The 20,118-nt window shown below is 45.5% G+C and overlaps 1 protein-coding gene and 1 long non-coding RNA gene across 4 annotated transcripts in view; one reads left to right on the plus strand and one right to left on the minus strand.

Annotated features, from left to right (window-relative positions):
• Positions 1 to 3,491: 3,491 nt before the first annotated feature.
• On the minus strand, positions 3,492 to 4,259 carry LOC139179456 (uncharacterized). Its single transcript, XR_011563830.1, has 2 exons — positions 4,034 to 4,259; positions 3,492 to 3,644 (listed from the first exon to the last, which is right to left on the minus strand). It is a non-coding gene; the product is annotated as an uncharacterized lncRNA (long non-coding RNA).
• A 46-nt stretch (positions 4,260 to 4,305) lies between these two features.
• VAPA (VAMP associated protein A) overlaps positions 4,306 to 20,118 on the plus strand; it is a 36,035-nt gene continuing 20,222 nt past the window's right edge. Inside the window, exon 1 of one of the 3 annotated variants that reach the window (XM_019986625.2) lies at positions 4,306 to 4,624. In XM_019986625.2, the coding sequence (XP_019842184.1) occupies positions 4,546 to 4,624 (79 nt within the window). In that variant the 5' untranslated portion in view covers positions 4,306 to 4,545. Of the gene's footprint in view, positions 4,625 to 5,278; positions 5,316 to 20,118 lie in introns of those variants that run through there. The other 2 variants (XM_070778953.1, XM_070778952.1) reach the window with 2 other exon arrangements.

Below are 20,118 nucleotides of genomic sequence, written 5' to 3' on the forward strand. Positions count from 1 at the left end.
TCATACAAGGGGCTTCCCAGGTGGCACAGCAGTAAAGAATCTGCCTGCCAATGCAGAAGATGCAGGTTTGATCCCTGGGTGAGGAAGACCCCTGGAGGAAGAAATGGCAACCCACTCCAGTATTCTTGCTGGAGAATCCCATGGAGACGAGAACCTGGCGGGCTATAGTCCTTGGGGTCCCAAAGAGCTGGACATGGCTGAGTGACTGAAATGTATCCTGGGATACATTTTTTTTTTTCTAACTCTTCTTCCAGCATTGATTTGTATCTGGTGAAGCTTCCACCTGCCTTCTCTTGGAATCTCTATTTTTCACAGAAGTCTGAAAAATATGCTATAAGGAGTACCCCCAACATAGCCACACTTTCATCATTGCTTCCCTGGGGTGCTTCCTGACCTCATGCTTGTTTCAGGCGGTTCTCACTCTCCATCGTATTTGAGTGTTTTAGAAAGAGTCCCTCATGCGCAGTGACTGTGTTCCATTTCCGTTTTACCCCAGCTCCCCCTTTTACACCCTTAGATGGATGGTTCCTGGTCTTGCCTTATAAGACCGCTCATTAGATTTCTACACCTCTCACCTTTCTTGGTCCACTCCTGGCTTCCCCGACACCTCCCTCTCCGCAGCCTCTACTATTATCACAGGCAGGAAGCAGCGCAATTAGGTGCTTACACAACGTGGGGGAGGGGGCAGGCTCTCTAGAGCAGCTGCTGCCTGCGAGGCACCAGGTCCGACCTCTGACCCGGGGAGCTGGACTTTGCACTCAAGCAGGAGCCGCGGCCTCTGCTGATCCTGCACTACTTACTGCCTTTGGAGACCAGGAAGCCCGAGTCTGGGCACTGGATCACTGCTGCAGAAAGCGTCAAGGCTCCCCACTGCCTCCCCAGAAAACAGATAGGGGCAGAGAGCTGGCCTCCGTCTCACTTTCAAATATCCCAGGAGCCTAACTGACTGGTTGAACTGATGCCAAGAACAGAATCCTAGCTGCAAAGGAGCTATTTCATGCTTGTCTCTCCTCTTCAGATGGAAGGGCAGAGGCCATGTCAACTGGCTCACCCCTGAATACCCACCACGTGCTGGGCAAGGCAATAATTTAACATTGATAAAGTATTAACTCATATGATTCTTACGACAAACCTCGGATAGAGCTTTTGTTACTCTTTCCAACTTACAAATGTAGAATAGGCACAGAGAGGTGAAGGCAGTTGCTATGACCACACAGCAGACAACGGTACTTGAACCCAGCCTGTACTCTATACACTTTACTGCCTCAGTATCTGTTGAAGATATGCTCATTTAAATGTTTACTGAAATAAATTATGCAGAGAATTGTCCATAAATTCATAATTATACAGCATCTCTATAGTAAAGGTTAACATATTTAAAGATGGAGAAGACAATTGTACTTTGTTATCATTTGTACTGGAAATTGGTGTTTTTTTTTTTTTTTAAATTCTTGCCAAACTCCTAAGAGATAATCTGTACAAAGATGAGTATTACTCATGATTCAAGTGGGTTGAAGTAATATTCGAGGACTTTGTACCTCTTGGACACCTGAAAACTTGGGAGTTAAAGAATATGCTTGAGTATATCTTTGGTTATTATCTTAAGGGATCTTTGGGAAGCTGTGTGTCAATGTAGAAACAATATAAGTCAGTTACACTTAAAACAGTTGTTGCCTTAATCACTTTCGAATGTCATTTTATTGTGGCTTTGCGAAGAGCGAAAATGCACAGAAGAGAAAACTGGGCAATTCCTCCCCTCCAGTGTGGGTCTATTAACTGACATGAGATGCTCTCACCTATGTTTTCATTTCCATATTTAACAACAAAAGTAACACTTGCCAACTGTTATGAGGTTGTTCTGAGTAGCGAGTGATGTTTGTAAAGTTCTTCGAAGTGTAAGAAGAAAGGTATTTAAAAACACCAAAGCACAAACAAGACTTCTCTGGTGGTCCAGTGGTTAAGACTGTGTGCTTCCAATGCAGGCGGTGTGGTTCAATCTCTGGTCAGGGAACTAAGATCCCACACACCATGTGGCATAAAAAAACTAAAAAATGAAAACAAAGCACAAAGCACTTAAACAGTGCACTGTTGAATGAGGGGTAGGTGATTCAGGGGGACTCTGAGTCATTCACAGTGCAGTGCTCTAAAATAGTAATAGAAGAATTCTTCCAAAGAAGTTTCATGTATTCTTAGACCACCAGATATGTAGATTCTTATGGGTTTAGACTCTATTCCATTTTTGAAGCTATACTGCAAAGAGAAAATCAGTTGATTGCAGAGGTGATAACTCAAATAGGCAGAAGTTTCTGAATGATACAGATGTGGAAACTGCAATATATCCATTTCCGGCTTCCTCCTGAATTTGTGGTGAATAGGCCAACCTGCCCCACAGCAGGGAAACAGGCAAAGCCCTCAGCCTGCTGGGTCTGCTACCGGGGGTTCCCAGTCAGCTTGCTGGGAGACAAGTGTTCACCTAGTCATGGAGGGGCCAGTTGGCCAGGCTAACTTACCCATGGATTAGAGTTCTGCAACAAGCTGAAAAGGAACTTGACTTTGTGATAGCTTAAAGGTCGTCAGTTCACGACTAAACATATATGGTACCACATACCATGGGGAGATTGTCAACTTCAACTATTTTGTTTTTAAATCTTAAAGCCTCTTGAACAGATTTTCTGTATTTTCCTTTAAAGAGAATTGAAATTTCAAAATAATTTTGTGAATAGCAGAAAATCAAAGGATAGGTAAATTTAGAAGATGCTTTTCAAACAATTGGCTCCGTGGTAAAGAATCTGCCTGCCAAGGCAGGTGACATGGTTTCCATCCCTGGGTCCAGAAGACCCCCCTGGAGAAGAAAATGACAACCCACTCCAGTATTCTTGCCTGGAGAATCCCCTGGACAGAGCGGCTTGGCGGGCTACAGTCCATGGGGTCGCAGGGAGTCGACAGGACTGAGGACGCACGCATTTCCAACAAATTAAGCTCTGGCATCCTGCTGAAGCTACACTGCTCTCCTTGGGCACAGCCTACAGCCTTGTGCGCATGCTAGGTTAGCTACTCCGGAGAGCTGTTCCCAAGTGGGTTCCGATGCCTGTACTGCAGTGAGGACGTGGACTCTGTGTCCACGGCTAGGCCACTGTCCCATTTGTCTGGTTTGTTTTCTAGAGCAACTGGGCTCCTCCTCCACCGCGGCAGCATCAATTTGAGCGTTGTTACGCGGTGCTTCCCAGGGATTTGAATTCCAGCAGCACCATGACGGCTGATTTACAGCACACTCGTTTGTTACATGTTCCTGTCCCCGACTACTCTGGAGATCCGTTAAAGACTGGTCAGCAACTCTGCTGTTGGCATTTTTTTCTCCTTCAGCTTAGTTTACTACAGCCTCTCTTAATACTGCAGATGGAATTCGCTGCCAACATGTGAACGTGACAACTGTTTTGGTTTGGGCTCATCGTTATCAATCAAAACTGAGCAAGAGACAGAGGAACAAACGCTGTAGACTCTGACTTTTATTTCCAGTTTGATAACGCTTGCCTCATCAGGTCCCCAACGACGCGTCCTCGACAGAGGAGGTGTGTTTCCTCAAGGGCTTTTGCATCCCAGAAGAGAATTCGGGAAGCTGGAGAGCTTGGACTGGAGAACCACAGCTGTACCGACGGAGGGATGGATAGAATTAAGGAGGGAGCATACTAACAGATCCTGGCATGTTCTCCTCTGGGAAGCCTCTATACTTCTAACCGGGGAACCTCGGGGCAGTCTCCAAAAGTTGTTTTTCTTTTTTCAGGGCATATGAGACATCCTTTGGGAACCGAAATGAGAGTTGGCAAGCCTCACCCCAGCCTCCAACCGCCCCTTCTTCCCGCCCGCGCTCAGCCGCTACTACAACTCCCAGCAAGCACCACGCAGCGCCGCAAGAGGACCGGTCCGGCTGGAGACCCCGCCCCGCGCGGAGCATGTTGGGAGTTGTAGTCCACGAGCCTGTTCGCGCCTACTTCGGCTATTTGGCATTCCCGCTTGGGAGATGGCGATGGGCTACCTTAAAGGGTTTTCCAGTCCAGTCTCGTAACTGCAGCTGAACACGACCGAGGACTGCGCCCTCCCGCTCTGCGGTGCGCGCCGCGTCAGTGCCAGGGAGCTGAGCTCCGCCCCGTCCACGCCCGCTCCCTTGACAGCTGGGCTAGGCTCAGAGCGCGGCGGGCCAGGGACACGCAGGCGCAGCAGCCGGTCGCGCCTGACGGCGTGGAGGGCGGGCCGGGCGCGAGGTCTCGCGGCCGCCGGGGCGCGCACGTAGGCACGCAGAAGCGTCACGTGGGGCGCCGAGGATCGCAGTGCGCGTGGCCGCGGCGGCTGGTGTGGGGTTGAGTCAGTTGTGAGACCCGGAGCTGCGGACCGGCGAGCGGCCCAGCGAGTCGCCGACAGAGCGGCGGGTGTCGGGTTCGGGAGCCGAGCGCTGGCCCTGCGTCGAGCCGGGCCGACCCGCGCCGTCGCCGCCCCCCGCCCGCAGCTAGCGACCCGCCGCGGGCGCGCCCCCGCTCTGCGCTGTCTCCGATGGCGTCCGCCTCCGGGACCATGGCGAAGCACGAGCAGATCCTAGTCCTCGACCCGCCCACAGACCTCAAATTCAAAGGTTGGCAGGGGCGGCCTGCGGGAGCGGCGGGCAGTGGGTGGCGGCCGCGCCCGGTGGGCCCCCTCCCCCGCCGCCCGCGCCCGGTCCGGCCCCGCCCGCGCGGGCGCGCGCGCCCCTCCCGCCTCCCGCCGCCATCTTGCGGCCCGCGGGCGCCTCGCTGCGGCGGCGGCCTTGTCCTTGGCCCGTGGGCCGGGGCGGGGTCCGGGCGTGGGCGGCTTGCCGGGGACGCGGGGCAGGCAGGGCGGTCGTCGGTCTGGCGCGGGCGCGGGCCGGGCTTTGCGTCAGCGGGCCGGAGGCGGCTGGACGTCCTCCGCGCCGGGCGACACCTGCGCGGGGCGTCACCTGCGCGGGGACCCGGGGGCCGCGGGAGCGACTCAGGCGGTTCTTGCTGGGGATGCTGCGGGCGCGGGGAGCTTGCGGAGCCCGTGACTCGTCCTTCATTCCGGGGGCCCCACGAGCACACGGGCTTGGGACTGTGAGGCCGCTCCAGTGCTTTAGAGAATCAAACCGAAAGAAATGGAGTGCGAAAGAAAACACCTTGGTTTCCGTAGGACACGTTTTAAATAGTTTAAGAGCTTTAAGATGTATTCTGCCGCTATGAGAGGAGTTGTGTATAAAACCTGTATTTTGCAAGCTCTTCAGTGCATTTGCGAGTTTCTTTGAATGGAAATGTCAGTGAGCCGCGTGTTAGGTGAGAATTCGGTTTTAAGACGACTCCATGAAATATTTAGCGAGGCTTCTTAAGTGCATTTTATTGTAGCAAGTTTATGGGCGTAACGTGAGTTTACATAGTTTTCGCTGAAAGGGGGGTTAATAAAACACCTAGGGGAATCATGAATACCAAAGTTCAGGTACTACCTAACTCTGTAGCTCTTATCTGAGAATAGAAGAATTTAATGTAAACCTTTATGGTAGGTAGTTCTTCTGAGAGTTTAGGTGTTTTGCACTTATTTTAGGGGAGGCTGATTTTACAGAGGAAGTTTTCTCGTTAATCTGTGTGTGTTGCCATTAGGGACCTGGACGCCGTTAAAACTAGTTTTAGGTCAAGAAGTGTTCACAGAGATCTCTAAGTTTCTAAGAAGAAACTTAGAGAAGTCGGTACGTTTCAATGACATGCTTACTGGCTCAGTCGTCTCCGTCTCTTTGCTGACTCCATGGACTGTTGCCTGCCAGGCTCGTCTGTCCATGGGATTCTCCAGGCAGGAATACTGGCGTGGGTTGTCATTTCCTTCTCCAGGGGATCTTCCCCACCCAGGAATCAAATCTCCGTTTCTTAAGTCTCTTGAATTGCAGGTGGATTTTTTACCGGCGAAATCTTCTTTGGATTCTTTACCGTTTGAGTAGTAAGAGGCTAATAATAGCAAAGAGGCAAGTTAAAGGAACAACCAAAACCCCAACCCAAAGACTTGCCAGATGCTTATTTTAGGTATTGAAGAATTAACTGGCTATGATTACAGAACAGATTCTTGTGTTACGGATGAAAGTAATTCACAAGGCCTATTAAAGTTTGGACATTAGTTGACATTTTTTAAAAAAGGATTTCATGGAAAAGTTTATTAGGGACACATACTCAACTGGGCCATTTACTTAGCAAACACTATTGAAAGCTTTGTACCATCTCTATATTTGATGAAGAGTATTCAACAATGAGTAATTTACTCAGCAAACATCAGCTTGTATTTGGGGATTCAGTGCTAAGCAAGGTGGAGAAAAGAACCACAGTTTGTAGTTTAAGGAGTAAAACATGTTTTTCTTAGTGCTTGAACTCCCAGATGGAAGACGCCTGCAGATGCTGTAACAGAGGCAAAGCAAGTATGAGGAAAGAAGCCCCTTCTTCCTTCCTCCCCACTTGTTTTAGGAGGAGTTGTTCAGTCGCCAAGTCCTGTATGACTGTGACCCCCATGGACTGTACTGTAGCACATCAGGCTCCAGTGTCCTGCACTGTCTCCCAGAATTTGCTCAGATTCATGTCCATTGTTGGGTGATGCTATTTAACCATCTCATCCTCTGCCATCCCCTTCTTTTTGCCTTCAGTTTTTCCCAACATCAGAATCTTTTCCAGTGAGTTGGCTCTTCGCATCAGGTGGCCAAAGTGTTGGAGCTTCAGCATCAACATCAGTCCTTCCAATGGATATTCAGGGTTGATTTTCTTTAGGATTGACTGGTTTGATCTGCTTGAAGTCCAAGGGACTCTGAAGAGTCTTCTCCGACACTTTTATTGGCTTGCTTTCAATTGGGGAAGCGGGAGCGCAGGTCATGGGAATGCTTTGCTCCTTTCCTGATGTGAGAAAAGTTTGGCTTGTGCTTAGGTACCCAGGGTGTGCTGTGTGCTTCTGTTTAAGAGTACGGAATGGGGAGGATTGGGAAAGTAGAGCGGGTAGGACGAATTGGGAGGCTACATTTGGTGTCATTTGATTCCTTCCTTCTTAAAAGTTACTCTTTTAGTCAGAGGTAAATAAGTTGTTGATGGAAACCTCGGTATTCCAAAGACCAGTTCAGCATTAAGTGAGGAGACTCATTTGAAATCAGCAATTCTCTTCATGCTAATTTTGATGATGGTGTGAAAAAAATCTTTCAACTCTACTTTAAATCATCTGCAGTTTTTAGTTGAAGTCTGTTTAAGGATATTTTTGCAAAATGTCATCTTCTGGTAGATTTATTTGAATTATTTTAACTTTACATTTGATTAAGATAGTTTCTCCAAGAATGAATCATTTAATCATTTTGAGATTGTATGGTGCATTTTTCTGTTACATGCATAATAAAGTCATCTTGCTATGAATTATTGGCACTTTGCACAATTTTGGAGAAGCAAATAACAGTTTAATACATTTCCTACATTAATATTTTATTCTAGTTTGTTTTATACAATTGTTTATATGAAAGTACTTTTATAATGTCATGAACTCTGAAGTAGTTTTTTTGTTGCATTAGTAAAGAAAAAGATGTAGATATTTTAAAATTCTGTTTTTTAAGCTTTGGCAGTAATTTGACATAGAATTCAGGTGTGAAATTTTGCATTACATGTGAGACTTTTTTTGGGGGGGTCTTTAAAGTGTTTATTTACTCTTGTAAAATTTTTTCCTTTGTATTATACAACATTTTATTTTTCCAGCCTGTTCATTTTGGAGGGAAGTTTGGAGAAGAAAGTTTAGAAAGTGCTGAAATAAGTTGTGAATATATTCTTACTGGCCATGATCGGAGAAAGGAAAATAGACCAAAATCATTGTGTTGAAGGTGGCCCGTAGTAATAGCATCAGTAAAGAAAACTAAGCGCTCTGAGCGACCAGGGACCAGTGATGTTCAGACAAAGCATCTTTGGATAGCAGCACATCAGGAAGAAGAGACCCAAGGGAGGATGGGAAACAAGCCTCCTCCTGGAGGGTGTGTGGCACCGTTGCAGGCGTCTCCACTCACTCTCGTTTCACAGCGGCTACATCAGACCCCTGGCCTGTTTCCCCACACCCTGGACATGGGTGTCATATCTTCCTTAACCGTTTTCAGGGAGCTCTTGACTGCCCTCTGGGTGAGAGCGTAACTCTTTTAAGTGCGGCATACACGCCCTCTGGGATGTGCTGTCCCCTCTTGTAGCACCTGTTCGTCGGCACACGTCCACACTTCCCTGAGAAGGCAGAGCCCTTCTCATGTCCAAGCTTGTTGGTTCTGCTGGTTTTGCTGGTTAAGGTAGAGATGGCTTATGACTCAGACCCTGTTTCAGCAGGTATTTTCTCTGTCAACGTTTCCTTTAAACATAAGAACACATAAACCTAAGTCTTCCCTTTTAAAAACAAACAAACCAGCAAGATATTGTACTTCCTTGACTCCCAGCTCCCTGAGGCTCTCATGTCTCCTGGGCTTTGTTTCCTTTGTGGTCAGGCTTCTTGGAAAAGCAGTAGGAGTTCCGGGTCTCTTCTGATGGCCACTGTGGTGACCACGGTGCTTTCTGTCTCCCTGGACGTGTCTTTGGCACTTCCCAGTGTTGACAGCTCGCTTTTTAATAACTCGATTCTTCTGACTCCTGTGACACAGTTGTTCTCCAGCCTTCATCTTTGCTGTCTGATTTGTTACCTCCTTTTTCTTAAATGCTCGTGTTTTTGAGATTCTGATTTGGTTTCAATTTTATCTCACTCTGAACTTCCCTTGTTCAGTCTCCCTTGTTTTGAGGGCTTCTCTGTCTCCTCCATGCTCTTTTCACACATTGCTGTACACCCAAATCTGTGTTGAGTTCAGAGTTAAAATCAGCTTTGGGGGATTGCTCAGTGGTACAGTGGTTAAGACTGTGCTTTGACTGCAGGGGGCATGGGTTTGATCCTAGGTTGGGAAGTTCCTCATGTCGCCATCCGCTTTGGAGTCCATACTGATGGGGTGCATGCATGCTAAGTTGCCTCAGTCATGTCTGACTCTTTGCGACCTTATGGACTGTAGCCCACCACACTCCTCTGTCCATGGAATTGTCTAGGCAAGAATGCTGGAGTGGGTCGCCATGTTCCCCTCCAGGAGATCTCCCCAACCCAGGGGTTGAGCCTCTGCCTCTTTTCTGTCTCCTGCGTTGGCAGATGGGTTCTTTACCACATACTGATTACTTCTTGACTATCCTGGATTTGAATGTTGCTCAGGTGGCTCCCTGGAGAAGGCAGTGGCACCCCACTCCAGTCCTCTTTCTTGCCTGGAAAATCCCATGGATGGAGGAGCCTGGTAGGCTGCAGTCCATGGGGTCGTGAAGAGTCGGACACGACTGAGTGACTTCACTTTCACTTTTCACTTTCATGCATTGGAGAAGGAAATGGCAACCCCCTCCAGTGTTCTTTGCCTGGAGAATCCCAGGGACGGGGGACCCTGATGGGCTGCCGTCTATGGGGTCGCACAGAGTCGGACACGACTGAAGCGACAGCAGCAGCAGCAGCAGCAGGTGGTTCCCTTGGGGAAGGCAATGGCACCCCACTCCAGTCCTCTTGCGTGGCAAATCCCATGGATGGAGGAGCCTGGTAGGCTGCAGTCCATGGGGTCGTGAAGAGTCGGACACGACTGAGTGACTTCACTTTCACTTTTCACTTTCATGCATTGGAGAAGGAAATGGCAACCCACTCCAGTGTTCCTGTGTGGAGAATCCCAGGGACAGGGGAGCCTGGTGGGCTGCTGTCTATGGGGTCACACAGAGTCGGACATGACTGAAGTGACTTAGCAGCAGCAGGTGGCTCCTTGGTAGTTCACCTGGTAAAGAAACTGCCTGCAATGCAGGAGACTTTGGTTCGATTCCTGGTTTGGGACGGTCCCCTGGAGAAGGGATAGGGTACCCACTCCAGTGTTCTTGCCTGGAGAATCCCCATGGATAGAGGAACTTGGCAGGCTACAGCCCATGAGGTCACAAAGAGTCAGACACGACTGAGTGACTAAGCACAGTACAGGTGGTGGCTCAGTGATAAAAAATTCGCCTGCAATGAGGGAGACCTGGGTTCGATCCCTGGGTCGCAGGTTCCCTGGAAAAGGAAATGGCAACCACTCCAGTATTCTTTCCTGGGAAATTCATGGACAGAGGAGCCTGGCGGGCTGCAGTCCATGGGGTCACAATGAGTAGGCCTCGACTCAGCACACATGCACAGATATCTCAAACTCTTCGTATCCTGAACTGGGCTTTTTACGTGCACGCCTACTCCTTTTCCTATGTTGTTAATTTCTTTTTTGTGGCATCTTGATTACTCATTCCAGAAATGCTGTGCACATCTAAAAATTAAAGTCTGTATTTTTGCATCCCAGAGATAACTTTTGAATCTCTCCTTTTAAATGCAGCTCAGTTTCTCAATTCATTTGCTTTAATTCATTCAGCTATATAAGAAAGAATTGAGTTTCTACTATATGTGATGCACACTGAATAAGTGTTGGAACTACAGTTTTGAGTAAAAGAATCTTTATTTTTATGAGGTGATGGTCATGGGAGCGGTAGAAGCTAATCAGATCATCAGAAGACAAATTAGCTTTGAAGAGTCTGTGGTGCTGTGAGAACGTGAAATAGGGGTTTTTGATGTGGTCGAGGAAGGCTGCTACAGGTTGACTAAGATTCCAAGAGTGAGTGGAAGTTATCTGGGTGAAGAGGAAAGGAGTACACTCCTGGAGCGGCAGGTGCAAGGGTTCTGAGGCAGGAGGGTGTGGTGTTCGATGTGTTAAATAACCTCTCCTGTGTTTACAAGGCTGCGGGGTCAGTACCCCAGTCGCTGGGTCAGCCAGGATGCATGGGTGTTGGCTTAGCAGTTCTGTTTTTATCTTGACCCACTGTTGATCTTCAGTGGGGAGAAGGCAGAGGTGTGGAGGTAGTGGGCTGACACCACGTTTGTGTTGACAGGAGTGTTGTAATCTGGTCATAGTGTGGACTTGTGTTGGAGGGAGCGAGAGATGACCCATGCTGTGGCTGCCGTCCATGCAGGTGCTGACTGCTGGAGGGGCAGTGGTGGGGATGGTGAGACGTTTGAGGGGGTCTGTTGGGTGTGTGCACGGCGGGAGAGTGTCCGGACAGCGCTGCGGTCTCTGGCTGCACAGCTGGAGAGGGGAGCTGGCAGATGCTGGCAGCATTCAGGGGCCTGGGAGAGCACCTGCGGGAAGGTCCTGACCTCCTCAGATAGGGTAGCTGCATTTAGGTCCTCCAGCTGGACTTAAGGAGGGAACCCATGGGCATTTGGGGTCCACGTGCCTGACTCGGGAGGGATCTGGACTTGGCTCGTTTCTTTGCTTCAGGTGATTCTCTTTCCTCTACCGGTCAGCAGGCTGGTCCCTTTCTCCTTGTGTCCCACTTCCTCCAGCCTGTTGTCCTCACGGATGCTGAAAGAACTACCCTGTGAAAAGCGCACACCAGATCCTATTGCCTCCCTGGTTGAAGAACCTGTAGCATTTTCCTGTTACGCACTTACTGGAGCCCAGATCCGCGCCTGCCTCTTCAGTTCACCTCTGCTGTAGCTTTGCTTGCATGCAGCGGTTTCTCCAGACGCCGTCAGTGCTGCAGGCCTCTGCATGCTCGATTCCGAATGTCATCACCTCCTGTCCGGAGGGCTGTCTCCCCTGCAGGAGCCCTACCTCCGGTGCTGTCTCTGGCTCTCCAGGCCCCGGGCCACTGCCGTTTTCTTGACCCTGTCCTCGGTGCTGCTCACTGGCAATTACCGCACTCACCACATGGCACAGTACTGATGTTTACATACTTTTCTCTCACAAGCTGTTTGTGAAGCGCTTGAGGATATGCCCATTTATTTTTATATCCGTGATAACAAGATCTGGCCTGGGTGATTGCCCAGTCAGTGTTGATCGCGTTAATAAGACTCAGACCATCCCACTGTCCTCTAATTGTCATGGTTTTAGCCTTGCGTCTTTCAGTAGATGCTTCGTCTGCCTTTGCAGGTAGTGTTTTCAGAGCTTTGTAGTTCCAGAAGAGGGTATTTTGTTAAGAGCTGACTACTGTGCTTCGCTTTTTTCATTTGTGAAGTGAGAAGCAGAGAAGCAGGGGTGGGTGATTTCTCGGTGGTGGTCTGGCTGTAAAGGTTTGTGAATGCATAGGATGGTTGAGTGCAAAACGGAAACACAATTCTATGAAATGGAAGAACATAAGAATTGGGAGACCTTGATGAGGTTCTTCTGAGTTTGGTATTTTGTGATTGTTAGTATTGGTAATTTTGTTGTTGTTTTCTATATTGTAATAATTACCTGTTCCTTAACCATGTGGAGATGAGCTGTGAGGCAAGTCTTGTAGCAAGGACCCCTTTATCATTGCTTTCAGAGGGGCTTGCTAACTCTTTGTCTTGCTGCTTCTGTTATCTTTACTGACCCTGCAGTGAACTCCTGTCTTTCAGAGGATATAGTAGTTAATATAGCATGGATCTTGCTTTCCTTAATAAAAAATTGGTTTAAAAGAACATAATATTCACCAGTTTATTAAACTTTACAGACCACAAAATGTAATATTGTGTGACCACTAAAGAAAATTTCTTGATTAAAAAAAATTAAATGTAAAGGGAGGGTCAGTTATTTTTGCAAATGCTTGTTTACTGGGTTTATTATGCCTAAAATATGACTCAGATTACTCTAAAATTCCTTATGAAAACTTTAAAAACATTCATAAAAAACTTTCTGTAACTTAATGAACTTCTGTACTCTTTAATAGCTTCATATAATTGTAAGTTTAATGATTATTAGTATTTTACTGTTTTGGGGAGAGTAGGATTACTGCAGTATTTTAAACAAATTCTGGCTATCATAACATCTCAAGCCTGAATATTTGAGCTTTCATTTCTAATAAGAAAAAAGAGGCTTTTTCTTTACATAATCATGACACCATTGTCACTTCATAAAACCAAAAGTAATTTTTCAGTAATCTGATGTTTGGTCTGTTGAAATCTTCCCATAGTGCTGATTTTTGGTTGCTGGGTGTCAGGTTGTCCTAATCTTTGGCAATGCCTCGTCCACCTGCTTTTTATCGCACCATTCACTTGTTGAAAAGACCCCGTCGTTGTCCAGTGGAGTGTCCCAGACTTGTGATATTTCTGGTATGTATTTCGTGTAAGTTTGGAGTTGGATTTAAGGGCTTAAAGATTCAGGTTTCAGTATTTTTTTGGTACAGATACTTCATAGATAGAATTGTGTCACATCAGGTGATAATGGCTGCTTGTCCCCTTTCTAGTGATAAGTTGATTGGTGATGACAGCCTTATCCCGCCCATGAGAAGTTTCGTAAATATGAGTGTATTTATGGTAACATGTGTGAGGAAAAAGATCAGAAAGAAAAGGACGTCAGCAGTCCTTAGGTCTACTTTAGGATGCTTTTGTTTTTACTTTTCTGTGTTTTTCAAGATTTCTGCATGAACATTCAATGCTCTTCATAGTAAGAGAAAAAATTATTTTGTTATTAGACTTGATACTTTGGGAGATTGTATCAAAAGTTTCAATTGTCCTACAATGAGGTGCCTATGTAAGGTCAGTAGAAAACAAATCTGTAACCATCCAGTAACAGTTAAAATTAAGGCATATGAAGACAAGTAGAAAACCATGTTTGTTTGAAAGTGGATCTAATTTATAAATCATAAGTGTCCTTATGATTATAAATCACAGTGTCCTGTGACAGCTGACAAATTGAACTCCTACTGTCAGCATCAGTTGGTGGTCCCTGGTGAGAAGCATGGTAGATTGTCGAGGGTGTTTGTTACTCAGAGAATCGGCCTTGCCCACACAGACTGTATTTAAGAGCAGTGTGGACGCTCACAGGAGCCCTCCCTCTGTGTCCAGACTACTGGACTCATTGGTCTTGTGGTGGGCATCTCCCCCAGGCTGGACCGTGTATGTATGGATGGCTGACAGTCAATGTTTTGATGTCTCCTCTTGAAAGACTTTTGAGGTCGCAGAGGGTTGGAGACAGTGGCTGCAGTGGGCCCTGTGCAAGCAGAAGCAGCTAGCTGAGAGGAAGGGGAGAGCAGATGACAGAGAGCTTGTGGATCCAGGTGGCAGTTTCTCTTGAAAGTAGCCTTTTGTGAGGCCAGCTGTACTTCATTTCCTGTGCCATAGATTGAGTGGATCTTTAGAATCAACTCTTAATGTGATTGTATTCTTCCTAGTAAAACTCCTTGCTTAAATAAAATTAGACTACAAAACTTAAGAGAATATGTTCAACTTGATGACTGTGACATGTTTCAGTTTACAAAAATAATCTCCACCAACGTCTTAAATTTTTATAGCTGCCATCTTTGATGCTGTGTTATTAATATGCTGTAGTTTGCTTAGCTGCTTTTCTCTGGCATTTGGGATGTTAACTGTGGTAGAGTTACTGCCAACATTTGGTACTGTTTTCAAAATTCATGTTTAAATTAATGAGATGTTTAGTTATTTGTATTTCAACTTTTAAAGGATATGATTGATTTCAGTTGCCATTTTAAAAAATAGATATGTTAAAGAATTATTAATATGCTGCTAAGTCACATCAGTCGTGTCCAACTCTGTGCTACCCCATAGAGAGCAGCCCACCAGGCTCTGCCGTCCCTGGGATTCTCCACGCAAGAACACTGGAGTGGGTTGCCATTTCCTTCTCCAATGCATGAAAGTGAAAAGTGAAAGTGAAGTTGCTCTGTCGTGTCTGACTCTTAGTGACCCCATGGACTGCAGCCCACCAGGCTCCTCCATCCATGGGAGTTTCCAGGCAGTGTTAATATGAGAGGACTTTAAAGTACTAGTTTGCAGTATAATTTGACAGGTTTCTTATGGGCTACATTTTGACAGCCTTTTATTTTGTAGCTATATATTTCCATATATATATATTTATACACATGTATTTTATTTTGGTGCTTGGATAATCTGACATAAATTGGAGTGACTGGTACACCTTTGAAGGGATAGAGTACCTTTGCATCACAGTGTGTGTTTTCTGTTTGTTTTCTCTATGAACAAATTTTACTTTTATAGCTTATAGGGGAAGATGAATTCCTTGGTTTTGTTTTCTGAGTATGGTTCCCACTGCCAAACATCTCAATAACCACATCTTCCAAAGATAGCTTTTTTGTATCTTCTCAGTACCCCCACCCTGACTTTAAAAATAAAAGCTTTTATGAATAAATTAAGCTAATATGAATCCATGTTTAAAAATCCCTTCTGATTGTAAAATCAGTGCTTGATGTCGAAAGTTGAGAAAGTATAGAACAGTATAAAGCAAATTCTCAATCCTACCACCTATAACACCTGTTGCTGCTGCTGCTAAGTCGTTTCAGTCGTGTCCGACTCTGTGTGACCCATAGACGGCAGCCCACCAGGCTCCCCCGTCCCTGGGATTCTCCAGGCAAGAACACTGGAGTGCGTTGCCATTTCCTTCTCCAATGCATGAAGGTGAAGTCTCTGAGTCACGTCTGACTCTTAGCGACCCCATGGACTGCAGCCTACCAGGCTCCTCTGTCCATGCGATTTTCCAGGCAAGAGTACTGGAGTCGGGTGCCATTGCCTTCTCCGTAAAATTTATAGTATTGTTGATAATTTTTTCATAACTATTTTGCTTCTAGTCTAACAAGAGCTTTAGATTTATAAGTGGTGCTCAAACATTTATTTCAAGTTCTCCCCAAAGTATCCATTTCTCTTTTATTCTTTCCTATCCTGCCAACCTAGGTTTTAAAAAGTAGTCTAAACTCTTCAGATATGAAGCACTTATTTCTCTTTTAATGAAGGTGTTCGCTTAAGCAGCCTCCACATTTAATGTTTAATTTTAATTGCAAGCATTAAATTTTATGTGTGTGTACATACGATTTTTCTTTATAATGTTGCACAGTGGAAGAACAAAATTTATATAAAAATGTTACAAATCAAATTGTTTCATTTCTTGGTGAATACAGTGCAGTTGTGTATTCTCTGTCACAAAGATTGTTTAGGTCAGAGTGAGCAGTCTGTGCATCAGAAGGTCAGAAAGAGTACTCCTAAAATGTTTAGTAGCTTTATGCTGAATGTCAGTAAGGCCGTGATCATCTGAGATTGGATTATCTGCCCTGCTTCCCTGGAGTAGTAGGTGTTTTCTAATTAAGGCAGTAAAGTTGTTCCCAAATGTCATGTAGTTTTAGGACTGAGAGGAGTTTAGGAATTGGAGCTGGTTTTGCCTGCTAAGCTGGAGTAGGGGTTAGGCTGTGCTGGAGAAGTGACAAGATTTGCTCAAGGGCACACCGCCCACAGCCCCGCCTCCCACAGGGAGGATGAGAGTCAGTGCTTTGACTGCATGGTGCCCATGCTTCTTCACTGGCAGATGATGGGTGAGTACTTGACTGTGTGCTCAGAACACTGCTAAGTTAACTGAAAGCGCTGCCAGGTAAAGAAAGGACATGGTTCCTGCCTGCTGGTCACTTGTAACCCTGACTCCAAGCCCCTAGAAATGACCACACACTACTACCTTAAGTGGATTTTGGAGATTTTTCATGATGAATTCTGAGGTTTTTTTGCTGATTATGTAATATGGATAAACGAGGGCAGTGAAACAGTTTACGAAATCAAAGATATAGTTCAAATCAAAGAAATAGTTCAGTTCAGTCGCTCAATTGTGTCCGACTCTTTGTGACCCCATGGGACTGCAGCACGCCAGGCCTCCCTGTCCATCACCAACTCCTGGAGCTTACTCAAACTCATGTCCGTTGAGTCGGTGATTCTATCCAACCATCTCATCCTCTGTTGTCCCCTTCTGCTCCTGCTTTCAGTCTTTCCCAGCATCAGGGTCTTTTCCAATGAGTCGGTTCTTCCCATCAGGTGGCCCAAAGTATTGGAGTTTTAGCTTCAGCATCAGTCCTTCCAGTGAATATTCAGGACTGATTTCCTTTGGGATTGACTGGTTGGATCTCCTTGCAATCCAGGGGACTCTCAAGAGTCTTCTCCAACACCACAGTTCAAAAGCATCAATTCTTCGGCCCTCAGCTTTCTTTATAGTCCAACTTATATGCATACATGACTGCTGGAAAAACCATAGCTTTGCCTAGACGGACCTTTGTTGGCAAAGTAATGTCTCTGCTTTTTAATATGCTGTTTAGGTTGGTCATAGCTTTTCTTCCAAGGAGCAAGGGTCTTTTAATTTCATGGCTGCAGTCACCATCTGCAGTGATTTTGGAGCCCAAGAAAATAAAGTCTCTCACCGTTTCCATTGTTTCCCCATCTATTTGCCATGAAGTGATGGGACCAGATGCCATGATCTTACTTTTCTGAATGTTGAGTTTTAAGCCAACTTTTTCACTCTCCTCTTTCACTTTCATCAAGAGGCTCTTTAGTTCTTCACTTTCTGCCATAAGGGTGGTATGTTTAAATAAAATAGTGAAGTTTGGCTTTTGTATTAATCTCGCGTCCATACTTTTTGTAGTAATGAAACCTTATAAAAAGGTATGTTTAGTATTTTAATAACTATAAACCATCTTGAATTGATTCATTTTGTTTCCTGAAGTGGTCCTCTGTTTGTTTTTACACGAATGCTTCTATGATGACATTTATTTAGTACCTGCTGTGCCAGGGATTGTCCTAGCAGCTGGGGGCAAGCTGTACATGAGACCAGTCTTCACGGAGCTCACATTCTCTCAGGTCTGATATTTCAGTATGTTTGGGGGAAAATGGAGTAAAGGTAAATAAAGTTAGGTAGCTTTATGTGTTAGGGCATTCTTTGGTATAAAAGAGAAAAACTGTTTTCTTGGTGGAAACATTTCTGGAAATGTTTTTCCTGTGGAACCAAGGGAAATACAGTAACCATTAAAAATCTTTTTCCTGTATTACTGATTTGACTGCAGTTTCATGCCTTAATGCTGCAGAAGTCAACCTAGAATGGCTTATGAATTAGGAAATAAATACAGCCAGGTAGTTCACATAGAATCTATAGAGAATTTATGAGAATTCAGGCCCTGGAGACAAACCTGCTTTGACTTCCCACTTGCACGGTTCTGTGCTTGTCTGACCTTGGACAAGTGTTCTTATACTGAGTCACAGTTGACTCATCTGTAAAGTGAGAATAATAAGTAATAAAAGTATCAGCCTCATGGCTTGTTATTAGGGTTAGATGACATAATTCATGCAGAGTTCTTGATACTTGGTGAGTGTCCAGTAAAGGCTAGATTGTGAAAGCTGCTGTGATCACTTCAGGACGTTGAGTCTGCTTCGGTGTTGTGGGTGCTGTGGAAGGCATGGGACCCCTGGGTTTAGAGACCATGGTGTGTGATGGTCAGGGCACTACAGGCAGCGTCTTCATAGCTGTGTTGGTTTCCTTTGCCCTTCATTCCACGGGGTGACACACAGGGCTTCAGTGTAGGCGGGTGCTGCCCACGTGGTGGCTTTGTGTCATAGCTGGGAAACTTTGAGCCTAGGGCCCTGAATCTTTCAGGATGGGCTGCACAGAAACCTGCCTGACCTCTTTCCAGAGGAAGACCTGAGTTTTATCATGCTGGATAGTAGAGAAGCCTGCTATCTCCAGGAGGAGGAACTGTCTTCCAGGGCTGTTGTCTCTGCTGTACATCCTTGGAAAGACTGACTGTGTGAAAGCCCCCAGGGCCTGCACTGGCCAAGCTGCAGAAATACCAGGACCCATGGAGACTGGTCTGCCAGCAGGCCTCCGAGTTCCTGGTCTAAAGGATGCCACAGCCTTTGCAGGGTACCATTCTTGCACACAGCCGTTTATTCTGGAGCCGCATCCCAGAGACCTTTTCTATTTCTGTAATGCTTCATGCTGTATTCAGGACCATGTATCCTGAAATAACATTTGATTCTGTTCTCAGTAAGCAGATACTATTGAACTCAAGTTGGTATACATGATGAGGTGTTCAGGAGTTTTCAGAACCTTGGAACGTAGGAAGATAAGATGGATGGACACAGATGGCTAGGTAGGTTGCTAGGTCTTACAGTAACAGCAGGTGTCCGTTGTAGAGTCTAGGTGATGCATATAGGACTATTCACAGTTGAGTTATTTTGATATCTCTGAAATTCTTCAAAACGCTGGGAGAAAAGGCAACTATTCTCTCCCCCCGCCCCCCCCCCCCCCCGCCGCCCGCCAGTCAGTTTTCTTTGTAACTAAACAAAGCCTGGCATTTAAAGAAAACTTTTAACAGCAATTTACATCAAAATATGGACAGATGATAACCACTTTAAAGATTGTTTAGTCAGAGTGGTTCTACTTTTAGTTGTTTTTAGCTCAATTGTGTTCCTTTTAAGATTGGATGGTTTGGAGAACTATTTAAAAGGAAATCATTGGTCTAAATTTTAGATAGCCAGTGTTTCGTGCCTGGAATACATTTTTAGGTAAAGGAGTCAGGCCGGTCTCCCTAAGGACAGCCTTCCAGGTGAGTGGCCCTAAGCTTTTCCTACATTTCTGAAGTCTGAGGGTACAGGTTTTTCCAGGCTTTTTAACACTGAGCCCACATTGAAGTATGTTACATTTCTGTCAGTTTGGGGCTGAGGCTAGGGTGCTGGTTTACGGGGAATGGTAACTGGTAGAGTTAGGGCGGAGTACTTGGTAACCCCAAGTGGCCTGGCTGCTTGAGAGGGGAGGAGAGGAGGGCAGCCTGTGTGGTGAAAAGGTAGACTTTTAATAAAATTAATTTTGTTTTGTTTCTTTTCCGTAAGAGAGTTTAAATGTAATCTGTATTGTGTGGAATTTTGTTTTATGTGGAATATTTTTACGTGTAAACAGTGAAATTTCATCTCTCAAGTAGGGAATACCAGATGGTATCTGTGGTTGGTGATTAGTTTACTACCAAATAGTCTTAAATGGACTGTTGTAGTAATTGTGTTTCTAAATGTTAAACTAAGCATTTATGTTGGACACATGGCTGGATTTCTCTCAATTACAGGGATTGTTTTAGAAATCCTCAAAACATGGGTGTTTATTTCCTATGTAGTTTGCTTCAAATGTTTCGCTTTTTCATCAGAAGTGCTTTTCACAGGTTTTTTTCAGTTTTTTTTTAAGGTTATACCAAGAGTCATCTTTTCTTAAAAAAAAAAAAAGTACTGTTTTTCATAAAAGAAAAACCACGTGCAGTTGAT

The sequence above is a fragment of the Bos indicus genome, chromosome 24 (assembly GCF_029378745.1).
Source record: "Bos indicus isolate NIAB-ARS_2022 breed Sahiwal x Tharparkar chromosome 24, NIAB-ARS_B.indTharparkar_mat_pri_1.0, whole genome shotgun sequence".
Taxonomy (NCBI): Eukaryota; Metazoa; Chordata; class Mammalia; order Artiodactyla; family Bovidae; genus Bos; species Bos indicus.